At 44.6% G+C, this 22,416-nt stretch overlaps 2 protein-coding genes across 2 annotated transcripts in view; one reads left to right on the top strand and one right to left on the bottom strand.

Moving 5' to 3' along the window:
* The window catches only part of LOC135397915 (uncharacterized), a 420,422-nt gene that overhangs the window by 310,495 nt on the left and 87,511 nt on the right, over positions 1-22,416 (bottom strand). Inside the window, exons 4-5 of the mRNA XM_064629413.1 lie at positions 19,199-19,234; positions 19,124-19,148 (exon numbers count right to left, since the gene is read on the bottom strand). Of these exons, the coding sequence (XP_064485483.1) occupies positions 19,124-19,148; positions 19,199-19,234 (61 nt within the window). The remainder of the gene's footprint in view (positions 1-19,123; positions 19,149-19,198; positions 19,235-22,416) is intronic.
* LOC135397912 (uncharacterized) lies at positions 7,720-8,876 on the top strand. The gene is made up of 4 exons (XM_064629411.1): positions 7,720-7,768; positions 7,925-8,072; positions 8,126-8,331; positions 8,484-8,876. The coding sequence occupies exons 1-4, from the start codon at positions 7,724-7,726 to the stop codon at positions 8,814-8,816; spliced, it is 732 nt and encodes a 243-aa protein (XP_064485481.1). The 5' UTR covers positions 7,720-7,723; the 3' UTR covers positions 8,817-8,876.

Raw genomic sequence — 22,416 nt, forward strand, 5'->3', positions numbered from 1 at the left:
AAGTAAACCACTGTACGTGGGAGTGGGCCATATATAGGCCTGGTTGAATTCCCGCTACCTAACGCTAGAGAGAGTGGGTTCAGTCGTAATTTCATGATAAGGGACACTTGATCGCGGAACAACACTTTACCAGGGTTGGTGGAACCACTGATCTCTATGTATAAAGGCCGGATCGCGCATGGGAGAGGGGCTTGTGGGGGAGAGGCGTGCCTTCGGGCCGCCATGTTGGTGGGCCCTAAAGTGCTGTGTGTGCCCATAGAAAACAGTGGGAGGCAACAGAGATTGTGAGTATTTATTGCGCTGCAAGCATTGGTCGTTGTTTGTCATCACACAATTTTGTAAGGTGCCAGTATACTGATGTATCCTAACAGTGTTTCACAGGTGTCCTGCCGTTCGATTCTTAATTACGTTATGTTTTGCATTCCGAAACTAGACCGTCACTGCAGTGCAGCGCTGGGGATTGTACTACAGCACGTTTCCCAGCCAATATTTCGATAAGAAACGACTTGAGGTTAACCACAACCATGTATATAGTATCCCGTACAGCGTTCTGGACAAAAATTGTTCCATAAAGAACGGTCCGGGAAAAGATATACTCGCATGGCAGAAAGAGATCGTTCTGTAGAATCACAGCCGTTGTTTTAGCCGTGCATGCTTTTAGTATGATTTATATCAAGCATCGCCTTAGAAAGAGTCTTTTAGTAAACGACAGCGGTGCTTTGCCTCGCAAATATGGATACACCGAAGCAGCCCAAATAATTACTTCACGCAATTAGATCACACTCGTTAGGACAGTTAATCAGGTATTGATGTAAGCTTGATCAATTAGGTTACTCAGAAAGTGGTAATACCTCCTTGAGACACAGGACTTATCTCTTTTTGAAGTACAGCCCTTCTGTGTTTGTTTGCTTCTTCCTTTATTTGTTCTGATTATTTGCAGGCGCGGTTGTGCCAAACTGAATGTCCTTCTCCAGCACTCACATGCTTTTGTTGAATACAACTGCAGCGTGAGAAAAGATGCTTGGGGACGGGGTCCTGCTATCCAGTGCTGACTTTGTCATGCTTGTTATGTGGAGCATGTTCCAAAAAATGCAGCTCCACGTATGGTCTTCAAATTGCAACAGGACTATTTGGAGCTTGAAACAGTTGTGATTTTGTCATTTTGGCCCTCGTGTACCCAGTCTGTGAAACGCAAACAAAAAAGTCTAACACGATATGCTTTTGTAATGAAGATCACTGATGATCAGTGAAGAGAATATACGAGTTCAAGTTTATTCAATGTTTTATATCATTCATTATATTATTCAACATTTTATGTCAAGTTTATACAACATCAAGTTTATTCAAGTTCAAGATTTATTTCTTGCACTTATGCGTTTCAGGATACAATGAACGTGCAGGGAGGTCGCAAAAGACTACATTTATTGTTTTGTGACCTTGCTACAATGGCAATATATATTTTAGGAATGACAATGGTCAGGTACGCTCTCTCAATTTTAGGTTGGAATGAGCAATGAATAGCAACTTCCCTCCTGATATTTTCTCATATATGCTAAATTTTAAATTTAATGTAATCGAATATGTGATAATATAATAATAATATATAAGAATATAATATGTGATAAATGAATGTGATCAACAGTAGATGTAAACAACATGAGTAGCCAGAGAAGTGCATTCTCAATAAATAATTTTCTTCTTATAGCGATATGTGCATGCCTATTAACTGAAACAATTATCACAGTTCCCTGACAAGTTTTAATTTCTGAGAGTGTACTGTAGAGGCTGCTTAGATCTACAACAGTTCATACAAGGTATTATATACTGTGAATGCCTTTAAAGATCCCATGTGACACATATACCTTTACTTTCTGGAGGTGCTGTGGTAGTCAAAGTTTGTGGGCATTACACAGGTTCTGCACCCATTTCTTGAGTATGTCGAGGCAGCTGTGCAATAACCTGCATTGATGATGATTATTCCAATTTTTATGGTGCATCGACAACAAAGGAAATAATACATCAGAACATTGGTTTGGGTGCAACCAGTTAAAAATGAATATGTTGTTTAATAAATGCATTGGACAAATGTTAAAACACCAGTTTAAAACATGGTTTACAATCCCTGTATCTTCTAAAAATTAAAAAGATTAAAAACTATTTTAAAAAGAATATGGGGAACTCTTCTAAAAAGAATTATAATCTCTAATTATTATATTGCTGGGTGAAGGAGCCTAAAGTCGAAGGTGTGTTTCTCATGTGAACATGTAAGAAAATATGCAAAACTGAGAGAGGCTAACCAGAGTGCGTGCACTGAGGTTGTTCCTTCCTGTAAAGTAGAAACCAGTGGATGAGGAACGTGATACTTACCTGTACACCCAGCCGTATCACACTGCACAGATTATTCACTGGGTAGCCCTCATGACGAAACCTGTATTGAGAGACCACTTTTGCCTTAAAAACTGCTACAAATAGCACGACACGCTACAAATTATTACTATCGTAACAAGCTGACGATACAGCTCAGACACAAAGGCGTTATTCAAGTCGCGCCACACCACCGTTACATAGGATTCTTTGTCACAAATCAAACCAAGGCACAAAACAATACCAATACATGAAAAAATGTGACAATCGTGGTCTTTTTATGACGTAATACCGAACTTGTGCGCGAAGGTAATTCAAAGAAATGAATGTGGCACTTGCTTCCGCACAGAACACCGTGTACAGGCGTCGCCACCCTTAACCGTAGTGCAGAGCCGTATATTAAAAGGGAGTCTGGCCATTAATGGGTCATGCCTATACCTGAAGCTCCACCCACTTTTTCAGCTTTCCGACCAATGAAGTCTTGAACTATGGGGCGCTATCAATCAGCCTATCCTCACTATTTGCCCCCTTATCCAACATGGGCAGCGCCATTTTGGGTGGCAAGTGGATTGGATGGGATTGAAATGGATAGCTCTCGCAATCTGCAAAATTGGTGGGTTTTTGGTGCCAATTTGATGAGCGCCACCTAGGGAGCGTAAGGCACGTCGGGAATTGTCGTCTGCTTCCGTCGTTGTACCGCTGCCGACAGAACCACCTGCTGGGACACACTCTGTTGTCGGTATGATTTTTAATCAAATCTACATGAATAGTTGGAATATAAGAGGCAAGAATGCTTATATCCATGAAATCCAGCAATTAAATATAAGATTGTACAGCACAGCGCCGTTTTTGTTACGATTTCGTTGTGATCGCCGTGTTCACTAGGCCCAACACCGGCGACAAAACGTATTATTTTCGGTTAGATATCGATGGATGAGCACCAGTTGAAACTGATTTCCAAGAAACGTATATGAGGATGTACATTTGCAGCGTAAAATCAGAGTAGTCTGTGAAATTTTTTTGTCCCGAAATCCCCGCTTCACTGTGTTTGTTTTCGTCGCCATTTTGGATGGCAGTGAGGTGTCATGGCGACCCCCTTGATAAAGAGCAAACCAATCAGTGGAGCGAAACTGTGATTGACAAGTCGAGCCTCTTTTTGTGACTCCTCCCAATGGCCAGACTCCCTTTTAATATACGGCTCTGCCGTAGCGCGGGAGCGCGTGGCCTGCTTGCATGCCAGCGCCGCCTTGCGTCGATGCTGGGGTGGAGGCTTTAAGATCATGGTACACCAGCGCCTCCTCTCGATCGGTTGAGCTCAGGGCCATCGGCATGGTACGAATGGATCACCTGCTGTATGGTATGACCTTATGCCCTCGCAGAACAGGCACAGTAACCGCGCGTGTGCGTTATCTACCACGCTTTATCTAAATGCCGGTTTGCAGAAAGGCGAGCTTGAGGGGCACAATATTCTGAAATAAGTTTGAGACATATGCAAACACTGTAGGCTCACCCATGTTTCCTCTGAGCGTTCTGTTCACTATGATATGTGTTATCACATAATTTTTTTGTTTTTGTTTCATGGTGCTGAGGAAAGATTTGGTAACGTGTTTGTGTGGATACGCCAAAGAAACACTGATATTTTTGCTCGTATACTGCTTTTCTTATCGCAGAAGTGTCTGCAGATAGCTAACCGAGTAGGTGATCCGTGCGTGCTTGCCATGCCCCTGTCGAGAGGGGGCGCTTGTGCACCAGGGCCCCAGGGTCTCCACCCCAGCACGCCCCATCATCGACACAAGGCGGCGCTGGCATGCAAGCAAGCCACGCGCTCCCGCGCTACGGTTAAGGGTGACGACGCCTGTACCATGCTAGCAATGCATGCAAAAAAGCGCTCGAGTGCTTGCACATATATTGATGACAACACTACCTGTGTAGTCTAACATGTTCTTTCAAGCATATTATGCACTCAAACTCTATTTGCCGCCGGGTAAAATGGAAGTGTGCTCGATTGAACGTCGGAAGAGCGATCAAGCAACCTGCATCCAGTGCTCGTTTTGGGCAAAAAAACACTTCATAATGGTCAACGAAATATACGGAATGGACGCCTATTTATTCCTTGATGAAGAGTGACTCACCTGTATAAATTTAGGCCCTGTAACCTTGCCAGTACGGTTGGTACGACCGTAATTGCAAGAAGTTGCCATGAGCGCTGCGGCGACTGTTGTGGGTACAGTAAGATGGCCGGTTTAAGCCGGTTTCTTCACGCTCGCACTCCCTATCCGCGATCCAGCCTTTTACAATCGAGATCAGTGGGTGGAACTGGCCCTTTGTCAGGTAAATCTTCGTCGCTTCGTGCACGGTCTTGCGATATGTTTTACACCGCAATGTATTTTATGCAAAATACGATACTGTGTGACCCGTACCTGTAGTACGTTCTAGTCTGTTGGATGCCAGTACGCAATAACAAGCAATGGAAGGATGTAGCCAAAGTTGAAGCTAAGAACGACAAAAGACTATATGTATGGCTGCACCCACTCCTTCCGCGAATATTCACCGTAGTTAACGAGTCAACGCGCGGGCGGCGGAGAACAATATAAATTAAATAACATGCAATGGAACGGCGGAGCACTACAACCCTTGCTGGTTTCAATCCACACCCCCGTCCCCACATACCTAAGTTCCTTCGGCGAGGCAAAAGCAAAAAGAACGCCGGTCGGCACGCACCACGATACATGATAAGTTATCAGGAATCGCGGTGCGTGTTGAGCGCCTGTAGCTGTTATCGGTGATAACAGCGATAGGTGATTTCTTATTCCACAGACAGCTGGGCCATTCCAGCCGAAACCACCCAGAGGTGTTGCTCGACCCTCTTAGATTTCGCAGAAAAAAATTGTATGCATTCCGATATGGGTGTGTATTATGGCTCGGGATCTAACACGTTTTTCCGACTTTCGTTTAAAACGTTTCCGTTTACGCCGTTTATATTCACGTATAGTCTGGATGTTTCCTTATGAAATGTTTAAACGTTTTGTAATGCAAAACGTTTAAGCGCTTTGTGGATGCGAACCGTTTAAACGTGTCGTTAATGTGAAACGTTTAAGCGTTTTGTTAAAATGAGGCGGTTGAACGTTATGTTAAGGTGAAGCGTTTAAATGTCTTGTTAATACGAAACGAATCGCCTTTCGAAACGGATAGCTATTTAAGCAACTTCTTATCTTTATTAATGGGAAACATGGACGCGCCAGGCATTATGGGGACAGAGACAGAAGTTGTCCCCGTTATGCCTAGCGCGTCCATGGTTCCTATCAGTAATTACCAACGCCAGTTTGTCACTGTCTTATAAGTAGCTTGTTCATTTCATATTTGGCTTTTAAGCCGCCCTATCAGTGTTCATTTTCGTCGTACATTTCACTATGAACCGCCGTGTTTCACTACAGTTTTAAACATGTCGAGCTCGTAATGTCGGTGATGACGTTTGAATCTTTTGTGTAGTTTACACTGAAAATTACGTATTTACCTTCTTTACGCGAGTAGTATTTTGGTGAAAAGACCAACGCGGAAGATTGTCACCTTGAGCGACTACTTTATCCTGAAGCATGTAACCTGTGTAACAGTGTAACCTGTGTAATGTAACCTGTGTAACATGTAACAGTGCTCTTTCCTACTGGTTCCCACTATTTCACTCTAAAACCAGAACATTTGCCAATTACGCGTTAAGAACCAATCACTGTCCCGAATGATATCATTCTTGCGCCAGAGTGGAAAAAAGGGATGAGCACGACTTTTGTTTCATGATGCGCTGACGCGAATCTGACGCGCTGACGGCACAAAGAGCCGTAGACCTCCCGTTATGAACAAACTGGGATGGAGAAAAAACACCCAGGATCTGCCGGACGATGTCGATGAGATAAAGCTCCGTTTTTGGGGTGTCAGCGATCCCAATGCCATCAAAGCACGCGGAGCGGAGTTCGGTGTACGCTGCGAACGAGGTCGGGGCAAAGCTCTATTAACCACCAAGAAATGGAATAAAATGCGCCCTGCGCTGTGACCGTTCTTTATTAAACATAAGACTGTCACAAATGAGCGGGACAAAGTAACATGCCACTTTAACGATACCCTGCACTGTCTTTCAAGGAAACGATTAAACGTCTCATAAGAAAACGTTTATATATGTATACGTGCCGCTGTACGTTTATGCGAACGAAAACGTTTAAATACGTATATGTGCTGTTTAACGTATATCTAACAGAACACGTTTAAACGTGTTTTAAGAAAACGTTTAATCTGTGAAACGTGTTACAAAACGCGTTTCTTAAGAAAACGTTTAAACGTTTTCACGTTTAAACGTTTAACATAGAGCGTGTGTGTATGTAGGGTATAAACTTCATTTCTCGAGATTTTGTTTTCTTGAGCATTGGGGGCGCCTCGAACTTGGCCCAAACATGAACGTTGTCCGTTCCGCGCGTCCTTCTGACACATACAGCAGACATTTCCGCGCTTTCTTTGCCTGGTGCTAGAGGGGAAGGGACCATCTATCTTCCCAAAGCGCATATGGAACGAGAATAAATCCGGTGACGTCGTAAAACCGAGCGCGTTTTGGGCCAAGTTTATCGTAAATTTTTGGCAAGTTCCCATTTTTGTCAGGAGACCGAGATTATTTATGCTCATAAACTACTGTATGGGGATTCGCTTCACATAAAACTTTGAAGCTGATACCTGTGTTCATTGCTTAACTAAGCAATCGAGAATATCGAGCACCCGTCAAAATTATACTTTTCAGATAATATTTTCACATACCTGAGGTAGCCTAGGAAGTGACACAAATCGTGCCATTTGTAGAACAAGTCGTCTCCTCTAACATATTGAAAAACTACAGGTGTATTTTTCCTTAAACGAGAAAGAAGCTTTTTTCCTTCACCGTACTCCGCTGCAGCTCATTAGTTAGTTGAGGTCTTCTAGGAAGTAAAATAAATGTGCCTTTGTGGAAAAAAACCCTCTCTCATAACATTTAGAAAGTCTACCTGTGTATTTTTTCATAAGCGAGAAAAAAAAAAGTCGTCAGCGCATTCATATCCCATCTGTAAGGTACCATTGTCACCCTTTGAAGGAAATTCGCCTTCTACTGTTAGTGTCGTTTCACATGATGCATGTTTTGTTGCACGAAACTTCGTTTCACGAAACAGATGCTCCGTGTGGAATGGTCGTTTGGGAATCGCTTCTCGTGCAATTCACTGGCATCTCCGACGAGCATCCTGTCAATCATCGACACACGTCAGCGAAGTTTGTCCAATGACTGTACACGTCGCCCCCACGTGACATTGAGGCGGAGACGCGGAGAGACAAATTTGTCAAGAAAAAGAAAATGGCGGAAGGAGTAGCCGGCGAAGAAAACGCGGTGTCAACGCAGGTAAGCGCTGGTCAAGTACTTGTTGCAATGTTGTCCTTATAACTTTATTAGTACTGTACATGCTAGAACGCGTTTGAATTTGGAAAGCAGTACCTGCTACAAATCATACGTGCAAAGAAAGTCGTGCATTGTTGACGCTAATTTAATTGCTTTCAGTTTCGCTGGGCAACTGACAACCAGCGAATAATGTTGGAGTTCTACAAACAGCATCAGTTCCTATTCCAGCCGAAACATCCTGACTACAAGAAAAAGAGTCTGCATAGATACACATTAGCTGTATTGAGCGAGACGTTTGGCGGTCCGGGTGAGTCTGGTGCGTAGTTGAGACGCGTCTTTTGTCATTATTTTTTTACGCAGTACCGGAAATAACGTCGAAATTCCACGCGCTACGAACGTATTTCAATAAGGAGTACGCAAAAGTGAAGGCGTCGAAACGGTCAGGTGCATCTACCGACAACGTGTACACCCCAAAGTGGGAGCTCTATGCGGATATGCTGTTTGTGAAAGGCGTTGGCGGTCCGAGGTCATCTGTAGACTCACTCGACTGCACTGCACCCAATATGGTAGGCCCCGTGTTAGAAAATACACTGTCATATATATAATGGAAATAGGTAGGGAATGAACAACAAAAATCGTATTAGAGCCCTTTTTGAATGCCCCGGGCTATTACGTATATGCTTATGTCAGATATTATCATAAATTTTTGCACTTGCAGGATTTCTATTCACAGGAGGGGGTAAAGGGCGAAAGTTCGCAACAGTGTGCAAGTGACAGTGATGTGCAGGGAAGCTCACCACCACAACCGCCACGACGTAAAAAAAAGAAGGCAGAGTCGCAACCAATTAGGGAGGGAGTATTCCTGAGAGCCTTGCAGATTCTGAAGGATGGTGACGACGTGACTTCGGAAAGTGCATTTGGTGCTACTGTAGTGCATGCCATGCAAGGCATCGACGAGGTGAGAAAGGACCTACTCAAGTTGAAAATAATGGAACTGATCTTCCAGTTTAAGTATAACGCACAAGTCATACACAGCACTGACACCATGTAACATTTGTCTTTTGTTTCAAGTTTAATAATACATAAATTGTGTTGTTTCAAGTAATAATAGAAAAATGGTATATAAACTAATCTTGAAAAAAAAAGCAATTGTCATGCTTCCTTATTGCGTACAGTCAGCGTGTACTTTGGCGGTCGTCCTGCCATTCTGTGGCACCCTCTGCAGAAAAGTAGGCACGGAACTCTTCTTGTACCCTGCTGGCTGCGGCAGATGCGTGATAGCCCCTTTGTCTGAGCTGCATCATGGTACCAGGTGCCCTACATTCACTTTCAGCTCTGACATCCCTGTCAGTCCCTCCACGCCTCAAAAAGTTGTGGAGAGCACAGCACGCGAGTACGATTGTGGTAGCATTATTTGGTGTTGCCTGTATTGGCTGGAGCAGGACCCTGTGGGCAAGCACATCAAAGAAGCTCTCCACTAACCTGCGAGCACGAGAGTGTCTGCAAAACGTGAAGAAACAGTATGAAGCTTGGGGACTTTAGCAATACCTGATACATGCAATAACCTGAATCATGAATGATTTTGTAAGAACTGTGTTTCAGCATCTCTACAGTTAATACCGATAATATTTAAATCAAGCATCAGTAAGATATGAAATTTCTGCACTGTGTGCTATGGGCACTATCAGTTAGTACTTAGCTGATTATTATTACCTGTAGTTGTACCTCCTGCTTTCTATTGACATGTCGGAGCCTGGATACGGTCGTATGACACTTTCCTCCAATGAAAAGGCAGCGTCACCAATAAACACATACGGCAGCTGTACCCTACCTATCAGTTCACATGTTACACATCCAAAATTAGAAACTGTGTCGTCACAAAGAATTTTTAGTCTGAATACCTAGCAGTGGCTCAGGTGGGGGAAGGTTGAGCTTCCCTGCCTTCAGTTTCTTATAAAATTTTGTTTGTTTGAAAACTGTGGATTCATGTACACGTCCATTCGCGCCTGCATTTACGTACAAGGCCTAGAAAGGACAACATATTTATGGAACTGTAAGTATTGCACGAATGTATAAGGGTTTAACTAAGCATGCAAACATGACACCATGATGTACTCGTATATATAGGTACATACGTTCAGGTCAGCATCAACCACAGCGAATAGCACAATGCTGTGCTTCCCCTTATAGTTGAAGTATAGTGAGCCGCTGTTTGGTGGGCAGAACAACTCTATAGCCTTCCCATCCATGGCTCCCAGGCAGTGTGGAAATTGCGAGAGCGTATCCAAGCGGTCCGCAACCACATTCCATTCTTCTGGACAGGCTGGGAGTTTGACATATCTGAAGCATAAGGGTGGTATCATCTAATTATGTACATGACAAATAATTTGTGGAGCGGGCCATACCTGGGAGTGAGGCATTCAATAAGTGCAGCACATGTTCTATACACAATGTTGTGTGCAGTGCTCACTCCAACCCTATATTGGAAGTGGAGGGACGACTGGGATTCACCTACAAGTGAAAAGTGTATTGATTGCCAAGTCATCATGGAGATACCACATAGATGAAGGCGATAACCTGTGGCAAGGCGTCGTAATATTATGTCCAACTATTCCTCCGCAGTAATAGCTTCCCTCATGATGGTATCCTGCCTTTGCAGATTGGCCGTAATTATTTGTACGATTTCCGCAAAAACGTCAGGTGTCATGCGCAAGTAGCGTCGGTGGGCGGTGGTGTCCGTGAGGAGGTCATTAACCAGTGCATGATGCGCACCAGATTTCTTTCACTTATCAATGTAATCTTTCACCCACACACAACGTTTCTTTGCTGGAGGGACGTCTTCGGCAAGCAACAAAATTATCAGTGCAGCCGCCGCGCGTTTCCTCCGCTGTTGGAACGCCATTCTCCAAGTTTGCCGCCGCTTTCGCGGTTGCTTCGTCAACTAAAGACGCCCAAAGACACGGCTGATTGGTTAACTCGCTGTCAGCGCGCCCTCCTTTGGGCATCTTATGAGGCTGCATCCGGGGGCTTTGTGCCCTTCAGTTTCACAGTGTGAATGCACGAGGTTGCGAGCAACTTGAGTTGCATGAAACCGTTGCATGCAAGAAAGATGCATCGTGTGAAACGACCCTTAGTTCTACCGGGAGTACTCACAGCCGCCACTTCGTAGCAACTTCGCCGTCGTTTCTGGTTGTCTGAATGGCATGATTCATGGCAATGTTACGGTACACACCATTCGCCACTTGTTTATTGAACAATGTCCGAGAAATGTATTACTTTCGTGATGGCACGTCGCAATAGAAAAAGAGAAACTACAATTGCTGCTGTTCCTGCACACCCGCACAGCTGTTTGTCTGGGTGAAAAAAAGCTTGAGGGAGCATGTTATGACTCAACGCCGAGGCCGTACGGTTGGAGAAGAAATTGCTGAACGTGGAGCACAATGAGGCATGCTTCATCCAGGGCATCAGGAGGTACTGTTACTTAAAGCCTATATCTTCTGTTCAGGCATATGCAGCAAAAACTTCCAGTACTAAAACTAAAACTACTTCCAGTGAAACAAAGACAGTGCACGTGCAGCTAATTTTTTTCTTCCTTTTTTCTGTTGTGAGAGAAGTGCGCGCGAGACCATAACAAATGGTTTCCAAAGACTGTTACGTCGCGTTCTGACGTGCTGTAAGTCAATAGCTATAGTCAGCTGGCGCAGTAAGAGGACACAGTGGTAGAAAAATGATGTTAATGGTACCTCACAGAGCGGATGCAAATGCGTTGACAAAGTTTTTTCCCATTCAAGAATAAATACGCCAGCAGATTTTTAATATGTTATAGGAGATGGTCTGTTCTTGAAATGATGTGATTTTTTCACTTCCCAGACGACTTCAGGTATGTGAAAACAATCATAAATGATGACGAATCTGTTACGAAGCAGCGACTGGGAGTGTTAAGTTGGTAGAACTTGGCAGAACAGCAGGAGGCGAAATTCGTCCGAAGGGTGATACTGGTACCTTACAGACGGGATGCAAGTGCGCTGACGAATCTTGTTTTCTCGCGTAAGAACATCTGTAGGTTTTCAAAGTGGTAAAGGAGAGGGTCTCTTTTCACAAAAGAGAGTCACAAATTTATCACTTTTTACTTCCTAGACGACCTCAGCTAACAAATGAGCTCCAGCGGAGTATGGGGAGGGAAATTTTTTTTTTTTCTCGTTTAAGGAAAAATACACCTGTAGATTTTGAATATGTTACAGGAGACGATTTGTTCTACAAATGACGCGATTTGTTTCACTTCCTAGACTACCTCGGGTACGTGAAAATACTACCTGAAAAGTGTCATTTTTTTTGCGAATTGTCGATATTCACGCCAGACAGAACACCATCTCCTACGGACGTCCGAAATAGATTCCAATGTCCATATCCGAAAACTGACCTCCGTGGGACTCTGCTCGGATATTTATGGAGGGGTATCCGTAGCCGTATATCCGCAGGAGGCCCTGTTGTGGCTGTACGGATCATGTATTTGAAGAGAGAGAGAAACGCGGGACGATGTAGCACTGCAGAAATTCTACTTTCCATGAACCAACTCACTTTCTCAAACTACATGAGTAAGAAACAGAGACATTACCTCTACACCGACTTAATATGCCAAACAATTTCTCATTTTGCCGCTGTTTGTGCACGCAATCGAATTAAGCTTAGACAGCTCACCCTTCATTTCAACTCACAGGCGAACACGGCTCTCGAATGTGTAGAAGCTCGCGAGAACACCAATGTATAGTGTCTGTTCCCTGTTTGGAAGTGAATGCACCCTCATTTCCAAAGCATTTCGGCTGAGTAGCCCAATCTCTTGTTGCTGTTTCTTCTTCTTTTCTTCTTTCTTTTTTTGAAACGCCGCGCTGATTTTCCCTCATGGGAAGCAAAGCGGAGCAACAGAAATTGAAACGACCGGCGACGGTGGCAGATGTTAAAAAAAATGTATGTTTATATTTTACTTCAAAGCGTATACTGACTTCTGAAAAATAAAAACGTAACACGCGCTCGAGATACACGCTACATCCCAGAGAGCTCCTGTTTATGTCCGTATCTCCTAGTTATGTCCGCAAAGTGGACGTTCGTAGGAAGTTCGAAGCCCGGCCAAGTGGATCTCCGTAGTGTATCCGCTGGAGGAATTTCATTATTCTCCGGATAGTCCGTGAAAGTATATCCGATGGACATCCGTAGGACAGAATTTTCTGACTGACTTAAACAATGAATATAGATCAGCGTCATATTTTTACGTGAAACTAACCTCCATACAGTAGTTTGAGCATAAATAATCTTGGGATCCTGCGAGAATGCTAACTTGCTGAAAATTAATCGTAAAGTTGGACCAAAACGCGCTCCGTTCTCAAACCCTCACCACGTCATCAGATTCGTTCTCGTTCCATATGGACTTCGGTAAGGTGGATCGACCCTTCTCCTCTAACACCAGGCTAAGAAAGCGCTGACATGTCGTCTCTATGTGTCAGAAGGACGCGTGGAACGGACAACACTTTTTCATGTTTGGGCCAAGTTTGAGGCGCCCCCAATGCTCAAAAAAACAAAATCTTGAGAAAAAAAGTTTTTATCCTACATACACACCCCCTAAAGGAATGCACACAATTTTTTTCAGCAAAATATAAGCGGGTTCAGCTACACCTCTGGCTGGTTTTGGCTGGAATGGCCCAGCTGTGTTCTAGCTAGCAAGTAAAAATGTTTTGTCGACAGTTTAACACAAGGAAGGATATACACTTCTCCACAACGTCACCTGTCTGTAACCGTTGGAAGAAATCGAACATTCAAAAAGGTCATACTACAAATATACACAACCCAACAGAAAGAAAGGAAAACAACACAGACACAAGCAATATACTGTGTAAGTGGTTAAATGCGCGGGCTTATTAATTCGCGAATTTGTGAGTGGCAATAATTCGTAGAACCTTGAATTCGCGGCACCGCGACTTTCAACCCTGCACCAGGCGTTTTAGTAGCCCTACATCTTAAACTTCCGGGAAGAAGTTAACAAAAGGTATCACAATTGGGCGGGAACCCGTTCCACGGGCGGGACTTGGTTGGTATGTGATACGCGGAGCAGGTACGATTGGCATATACGACAGTTCATCTGTAACATTTGCAAGGGCCGATTTGCGTGCCAGCGTGCTCAAACTCATATACGCTGGCTGGATGATCCAGGCTTACAAGGAACCAGAATCACGGGATGCGGACATCCGTGCGGGATTCTTGAAGACTGAGCGCCGAGCCATACTGTCTCCACTTGCAACGGAGAAGAACTGAACACTTTACGAGGCAATGTACTGCAATAGTGCCATAAACCGCATACGTAAGCTAAATCAGCGTTTCGGGCCTTATTCCTTGGATTTTTCGTTCTCGTACTTTTCGGTTATTGGTTCGCATATTTCGCATATTCGCGAAGAAAACAGCGCTCACGAATTTCGCGAATATTAGTTCCACGCGAAAATTACTATACAGTACCTGTTGATAAACACTGTTCGTATAATAAACTTTGGGTGGGAATAGACACGAGCACCTATGTGCCAACATGCTATACTCCACAGTATTCTGGGCTTTATCTTCGGCAGTCGTTTGCATGGCATAATACCACTTTGATTAGTCTTTGATCGCCGAAATAAAATGTTCTGAATTGATCTCCGAATTTTGCTAAGCGGATATCACGTTTTCTTTACGTTTTAACATTTTTTCCTCTTTGAAGAAGCTCACTATTTCATCCCTCACCTCACCACCACTACACGGGAAAAGTATTGCCCCAGCCGATGAAATTCCCCATTCATCATCTTGAAATAAAGTTGATGTTATTGTTATTTTTTCTTTTTTGCCAGAAAGTGAAAGCCCGCCGAATGGACTTAGCCTCGTTCCATCGCAAGTTCCGACCTGCTATTACAATGGCAAAGGCTCAAAAGAAATGCAAAACTATCGTTTCCAGACGGGCAAATTGTTGAAATAATGCAACACAATAGAAGAAATAGGTGACCCCCCCTCTTTCTTTCTGCACTTTGGCGTTCGAGCCCCTGCCACATCAACATGCAAAAGATAATTGAAGTAGACGGTCATCGTTTTTTTTCCCACAGCTTCTTTCATGTATCACCTATACGGAGAACTCAGCACGGTGTACAGTTTGGGCATCTCGGAACTATAGTTTTCGCAAATTTTTCCTGAGTAACCACTGAGCAGGCAATCTACGTATTTTGCTATGAAATACAAGATGCGCTGGCCTGTTTCCACACACACACACAAAAGAAGAAAATAAAAGGAAAGGAAAGAGAGAGGGAGAGAAACTCGCATTCACTTGGCAAGTTCCGTAGCCTACTTCAGACAATTCAATTACTCAAGACATAAAATTGGTCAGCGTGCTAGCTCGTACCCCATACTAAAAGTTCATTGAATATAAACACTGTTGGTCCACTCACTATCCGACAGCTGATTTCTAAATATATTTTTGTTACGGGTTAGATGGAACGCCTCGTATTTATGGACTATTGCACCTGAACCTGGGTTTAAGTTAGTGGCTTGTACAAAGTGACAGAAAAACATGGAAGGTGCGCAGAGATGTCGCACTTTCAACCATTTAGTACAATGGGAATACAATGAATTACGAAACCTATGCCTCAGTCTGATAGTAAACCTGCTTGTGGTACGATCTGTGATCTGATAAGACTGGAGATTGGGATTCAGGTTTGGTAGTCCCTTCTACTACTAAACGCTTGAAAGCGCGACATCATCTGTGCGTCTTCCATGTTTTCTTCGTCACTTTTCACAAGCTGTGTATCCAAGCGCCACAATGTACTAAAAGTCAAGTGCAATAGGGTTGGACGGGTAGGTGGAAGGCCTTGAACAGACTCGTGAAACTAAAGAACATTGATAAGACACATACCACCCCTATTGCACTCGACTTTCAGTACATTGTGCTCCTTGGGATACCAACCTGCCCAGTATTTATTGTTGTTATTACGTTAGTAGCTCGCTATCACATAAAGTTACAGAAACGCCGGACTCATCGTCTCTGGAGCATAAACAGAGTGTGGCTAATAATACTAATATTAATAGTTCGGTGCTTGACGCCGCGAGACAATCACGCATAGTGCACGTAGGTGGAAGCGTAGGTACTGCAAAAGTGTATGGAAAGAGAGAGTGTTCCGGACGTGAGTTTCTCTCTGAAAAGCATGTATCAAGGAGGCCTATATACATGACGTACAACCTCGCACATACAAGATGTTGAGAATCACCTCAAAACACTTGCGTGTACAAGCAAAATAAGCAGACTTTCTGTTTGTTTTGTAATATGCTGTGGGTTGTTTTATATATGAGCACCTTGACAACTTCAAATACTCTGAATGCATCTGTATCTATGTTTTCGGGAATGGCGGATAAATGCAAACCCTAGCGAGAACGAAAAAAATTGTGATTTTCAGAGCATAAAATCACATTTGCAACTAAAATATATATACATTATATTTTATATGTGAGTGTATACTGCACATTGCTGAATTTTAGGTTGAGGTGTACAATAAATTGGAAGCGTGCTTGAATAATTCAAAATTCTGGAACTGAAAGTTCAGCACACTTCCTGGATATTCCAAATATGTGTTCCAAAATTCGCCATGTGGTGTTTTAGCGCTATCTCGTTTCAAGACGAAAGATTCTCCTGTTAAAAGCCTGCAATTCAAATTCTCCGATATCATTCCGCTGTGGTAATCACATCTGTCTGTGGAGCGTGGCGGACTAGCACGCGCACATCCCAGTAAACCAAATATGTCCCAAGGATATCCTGGGTAGAACTGAACTTGACATTTGGATAACCCAGGGATGTTCGTGAACGTCCTGTTTACGTCCGTGGGGAACAGACTTTCTTCCTCATTTTCATCCGGGGGACGGTCCAGTGAATATCTGCGGTGGATATCTGAACGTGAATAGGACGCTCTTTCGTATCAAATTAGCATATATACTTAGCCATGCATTATTATTGCATGCATTGAATAAATAGTCTACATCTTTGATTTGGTGAACCGTATGCAACTGGTGTATAAAACACAGTTGGGGAACAGTTTAGACACGCACACACACGTGATCATCGAGTAAGAACACTACCTATGAATGACTATGGTAGCCTCTTCTGGCGTACTAGATGGAGCATATACTGAAATGACAGTTGTTGGAGTACGTCCAGTAAGTGTACAGTGGTGCGAACTACACTTGTAACGCTGAAGGCCTCTTTGGAATTAATTCGTTCGTCTACCAACGACGCCGGAGTATAACCGCTGATACTTCTGGCGCCCTTGCTCAAAATATTCTTTTTAATTCCAACTATCTTCAGCGATGTGGTTACTCTGCAAATAATGTTGTAAAACCAAAATGTGCCTCTCTTTGCTTACGTCATTCCAGTCAGCATCACGTGTCCCAGATATGTGCGGACAACATATCACACGTTGGGACAATTCTTTTGATATCCTGCAGACGTCCCTGGGGCACACAATGTCAGACGATTTCGAACGTCACATTGTGGACGTGGAGATAACGTCATGTCGTCCTCTTAGACATATGTGACGTGTGCGACTTTTCTGGGACGTCTCTCGGATATTTCTGGTTTACTGGGATCTTTCTTTTCTCGCGAATCTGTCGTGGACTGCTTCATCTTTGCCCACCACTGGTGCTCCTGCGATATCTCCATGGAGGTAAGAAACTAAGGAGAGGGCTATAAGATCGGAGGGCCGTGGGACCCCTCTAGCGGTCGCTCCTGGCAATACCACGCCCATCTAGTTGCCCAGTCAAGTGATCCTCACATGTTTCGGCGTTATGGCGGTCTGCGCGGAGACTTGGAAGTTTAGCAAACCTCATCTTCAGGAAACCTCTTACCTTCAAGGAGTCCATTCGCACAATACTTTGAAGGTTATGGGGTGTTTCAACATTCGCCGCGTGGTAAATCACAGCAAAAGTTGAGCAAAACACAAGAGAAGCCAGGCAATGTCACGATGACGTACGTACGTCTTCTAGCGATTTAGTGATCCATTGCTTCCACCCTGAGATGATCTATCTTTTGTTTCAACGGGTGTGATAACTGCTAACTCCAAAGATGTTATGAAAGCGAAAACAAGTTATTCGGCCGCAGCTCGTCTCTGTATTCAGGTAAGGTAAGCCGCGGACATGGAGGACGCCATGTTTTATGACGTCTTGCCGTGACGTTTATTGTCACGTGTGTGGGCAACTAACCACAATGACATGCGCGGGCCACAGCACGCTCGCTTGCATTGGGAGAGGCGCTTAGGGCATCTCCTTAGTTTCTTACCTCCATGGATATCTCAGGTGCTCTTCGCAACATGAGGTCACGTGGCTACGGGGTCACGAGAAGCGACTGCGAGCCGAGCCCTTCGTAGCCACCTATCGGTAGGCCCGTCGGGTCGACCGGTTTGCAACCGCCGTTTAGTACACCAGTCCTTCTAGCTTACCATATCTTCACGTCATGGGAAACGCATACCGGAAACCTTCCATATCTCACAAAAGGTCGTTCCAGGAGCGCGTTCCTGGCAGCGCGCGAGACATCGTAGTGCCGCTCATTGCAAAAGCATGGACTGCGCAACGATACTACGGTGCTCACGCTGCCAGGAATGCGCTCCTGGTCTTCGAGATGGCGAGGACGTCGCACTTTGTCATTACCGGGTTAGTCGCTATTTCGGCAACATGTGCATTGAGGCTCTGCACGTCAAGGACCTCTATAACCATGATGTCGTTCTCTTTCGGCCGCTGCACCTTTTTAACATTTGTTTCCCTTTCACGCAGCTGTCGCTGTGCCTCGGCGCGCTTATGCTTCAACCGGAGAAGTTCCTCCTCCGACAACTGCTTGCGCCTGTGTAGCATGGTTGTGACCACTGTCAGATATCCCAGAACGCACCGGATCTCACGGCGGTTTTGTAGCTGCGCTTGAACACGTGATCCCCCAGCAGCGAATGCGTGCATGGCTGACGCTGCTACATACCGTGCCTCACGAAAACTCGGAGAGTTCGCTTATAAATGCTATCGCACATAGAGCGTGTCACTAGCTGCTGCAGAACTTCTTGGACTTTATAGGTAGCGAAAGAAACACGATGCCACTCGCGCTAACAGCAACGTTACATTGCCGATGACATCAACGTCGGATATACGCTACATCGGCTACAAAACGAGTCAAAATTACTTCATCACGGAGATCATGTTCGCAGTTCTACGTCAAAACCTAACTGGTGTGACCCCCGAAGGCAGCCTTCGGCATATTTTTTTTTTTTCGATTTTAGAGTAGGATGACGTACTTGCCCTTTTGTTGTCACATCAATACATACTTACTCTTCAACTTCTGAAAGGATATCATCTTATCTTAACGTTACAAAAACTGAGAACAAATGAGACCAAAATGCTTACCACTCCCGTCATCTTCGCGCTTGTTCATTTCAGTGGCTGTGAAAATACGCAAGGTAAGATGGACAGCCACGTACACGAAACACAAGAGTAAAAAATCCAGGACTGGTGTAGGCACACCAGTGCCGGTACAATACGCCTTAGGGTATGTAAGCGATAGGGTAGGTGGTTCTGCGCGCTGCGCGAAGCTCTTTGTTATCGGCGTGCGCAGAACCATCAACGCTATCCTTTGGGTACGGAAAGGCGATAGTGTACGATGCACTAAAACTCACTCGATATAAGAACAAAGTAACGCTTAAGTAACAACAGAATATTATGTCCCTACAGGATATTATGTAAAATTTGTATCGCACATTGCAGACGTTGTTGAACCTCTCAGGGAACTTTTACGACACAACGGACCCTTCAAGTTGAGTGGAGCAGCACAGAAAAGTATTGACAAAATCAAGGAGCTAGTGTCATCGACAAAGGTGATCAGCATATTCGACCCCAAATTGCCAGTGGTGGTATCGACAGTCGCTTCGGAGCGGTTCTTCAACAGCCTACAAACAACGGACTGAGGCAGTGGCGTTCACTTCCAGGACCTTGTCACCATCTGAGCGCGAGTACTCCGTGGAAGAGAAGGAAGCCTTGGCTTGTCTTTTTGCAGTTGAACACTGGCATGTCTATCTGTGGCGACGACGATTCGTACCGAGAACGGATCATCAGGCCTTGGTGGCGTTGCTTTCTTCAAAAGGATCAGGCAGAAGAACACTCAGAGTATCAAGGTGGGCAGCGCGACCCCTTTATTATCATTCTGACATTAAATATCATCGTGGAAGCGATAACGCAGTCGCAGATGCCCTACTAGTCGCAGATGCCACTAGTCGCAGAGGTTGCGGCTGGCAGCTGGATCAGTGGAAGAAATGGAAGAAAGACATTATAGCTCTTGTCTCACCGTGTATTACTAAGGAACATATTCAGGACCAAGTGGCCAAACACGAAGTATTACAAAGCGTAATCAAGAATGTTTCGCAAGGCTCGCCAACAAGGAAAACACTTTCGTCCGACCTGTTACCCTTCTTTAACGTAAAAGAACAACTCTCTGTTGCAGAGGATTTGCTGCTCAGAGAAGAGAAAATTGTTGTTCCAACAGCGTTAACGTCTGTTCCGGTTAACTTTGCACATGAGGCACATCCCAGCATAGTGAGGACCAAGCAACGCTTGAGGGATCATTTCTGGTGGCCAAAAATGGACAACCAAGTTGAACATGCAATACGAAGCTGCGAAGTGTGTCAAGCGGCAGATAAATCTGCCAAGACTACATGCGCACCATTGCGACCAGTTCAATTTCCTGATCAACCGTGCCAGAAGTTAGCAATGGACATTGTAGGGCCATTTGAGAAAGCGCAACTTAGTTGTGAGTTTGCTATTACCGTAATTGATTACCATTCAAAATGGCCAGAGCTATGTTTCACTAGCAGATCGATTTTTTACTGTCACAGTACAGTAGAGATGGGTATCCTGAAAAAAAGTGTAACGGACAACGGCCCACAATTTAAATCTGAAGTGTTTCAGGACTTCTTGTGTGAACGTGGCATTAAGCATTCTGTGTCTTCTGTATATTACGCACAGTCGAAGTGACTGATAGAAAGATTTAAGCGTGTGTAAAAAGACTGTGCAGTTGTCTGTGCTCGAGAAGCGACCAATCAAAACCGCAGTGAGAGATTACCTGGGTATCTAGAGGTGTACTCCCAAGCAACGACGGGGATCGCTCCGGCATTGCTCCTACACATGGTCGTAAACCGAGAACAAGGCTCGACAACGTCTGTCTTCCGACAAAGACATTCTTTTCAGAACCTGAAGCAGAAATGCCTGCACTGCGACAGCAGATAACTGACAAGCAGATGCGTGTCAAGCAGTATTTCGATGCAAGAAAAAGTGCAAGACCACCTTACTTTCGGGAAGGTGACTACGTCAGGGTTCGGAAACCAATAAAGGACGGCAAGGCTGCACCATCCTTCACAGATCCACTGAAGGTTGTAAAGCAAAAGGGTCCAGCTACCTTCCTTCTAGAAGAGGGACGAACATGGAATTCTTCAAAACTCGTAAAGGTATCGCTAGCGTCATTGGAGCATAATCGGGACAGCATCCATCCCAAGCAACAGTGGCCACATCTGTCCAGAGAACCCCAACAACTACTTCGCAGCAGTCTTCAGAAAGCCAGGGAGAACGCAGCAAAAAAGCAACTCGGGACTTGGCATTAACGGACACAAGTATCTTGGGCGAGCCGCAGACTCTAGCTGACACAGCAACGGAGTCAACCGCACAGCTTTGCAGTCCGCAGCCAGCAATTCAGCTTAAACCAAGGTCTTCTGGAAGAACACGACGCCGACCAATGTGGGAAGAAGGCTATACCTTTTAAGTATTTATAGAGACTTTCTTGCTTTTGTTTTCTGTATGTTATGAAATGAATTTATTTTAAGGGGAGGAGAATGGAATGAAAGGAATTTATTTAAGGGGAACAGAATGTAATGTCATGATATGGATCATTTGCTCTTAGTATCGGGCAACCATGTGTGCGGGTATAAAAGGAGGCACACCAGCCAAGAAACGCGTTCACCGTGGCAGCCCTGGAGTCTGCGTCGTCTTCTTCAACACAACAATAACAATAACCAAAATTTTATAAATTTGCAAAGCCGAAATATAAAAATTTTGCCAGAATGTCCACAAACATGAAACTAAAATATGATCAGAATCGAAGCAGACGGCAACCAGAATAAAGCGCGGCTCGAGAGGAACCCAAAAAAGCCCCCAAAGTCCAGCACCGAACGATCGAGAGAGCTACGGGAGCACCGAAGAAGGTTAGCGGCAGAAGCAAATTCTACTGCCGGCGCGCACCTTACTAGAGCTCTGCACGGGCAGACTTCTTCCGGGCTCGACCCGGCCAAGCCGCATCGAAAAATGGCCGGACACGGCCTGGCCCGGTGACTGAGCAAAGAGAGCCCGGCCTAGCATTTCCAGCCGTAACTTACGCGTTTCTAGCGCTTATCAAACAAATTTATAAGTAGAGTTATAGGAGGAGAAAGCAAGGCCACTAATATACAAGACCTGCACGTTTAGCACCGCAACAGCACGAGACCAAATTCAATCCAGAACGCACGCGGGCAAGCGCGTTATCATTACACTACAAGTTTTTGTGGAGGCAGAGGGTGGTGTCGACAAGCTCCTTCTCCCAATCC

Source organism: Ornithodoros turicata, chromosome 6 (assembly GCF_037126465.1).
Source record: "Ornithodoros turicata isolate Travis chromosome 6, ASM3712646v1, whole genome shotgun sequence".
In the NCBI taxonomy this organism is placed as follows: domain Eukaryota; kingdom Metazoa; phylum Arthropoda; class Arachnida; order Ixodida; family Argasidae; genus Ornithodoros; species Ornithodoros turicata.

Excerpts from the sequence above, each read along its gene's own strand:
- LOC135397912 (XM_064629411.1), top strand. The coding sequence starts at position 7,724 with ATGGCGGAAGGAGTAGCCGGCGAAGAAAACGCGGTGTCAACGCAG. Across the intron at positions 7,769-7,924 it reads AAAACGCGGTGTCAACGCAG|TTTCGCTGGGCAACTGACAA; the intron begins GTAAGCGCTGGT and ends AATTGCTTTCAG. Across the intron at positions 8,073-8,125 it reads CGAGACGTTTGGCGGTCCGG|TACCGGAAATAACGTCGAAA; the intron begins GTGAGTCTGGTG and ends TTTTTTACGCAG.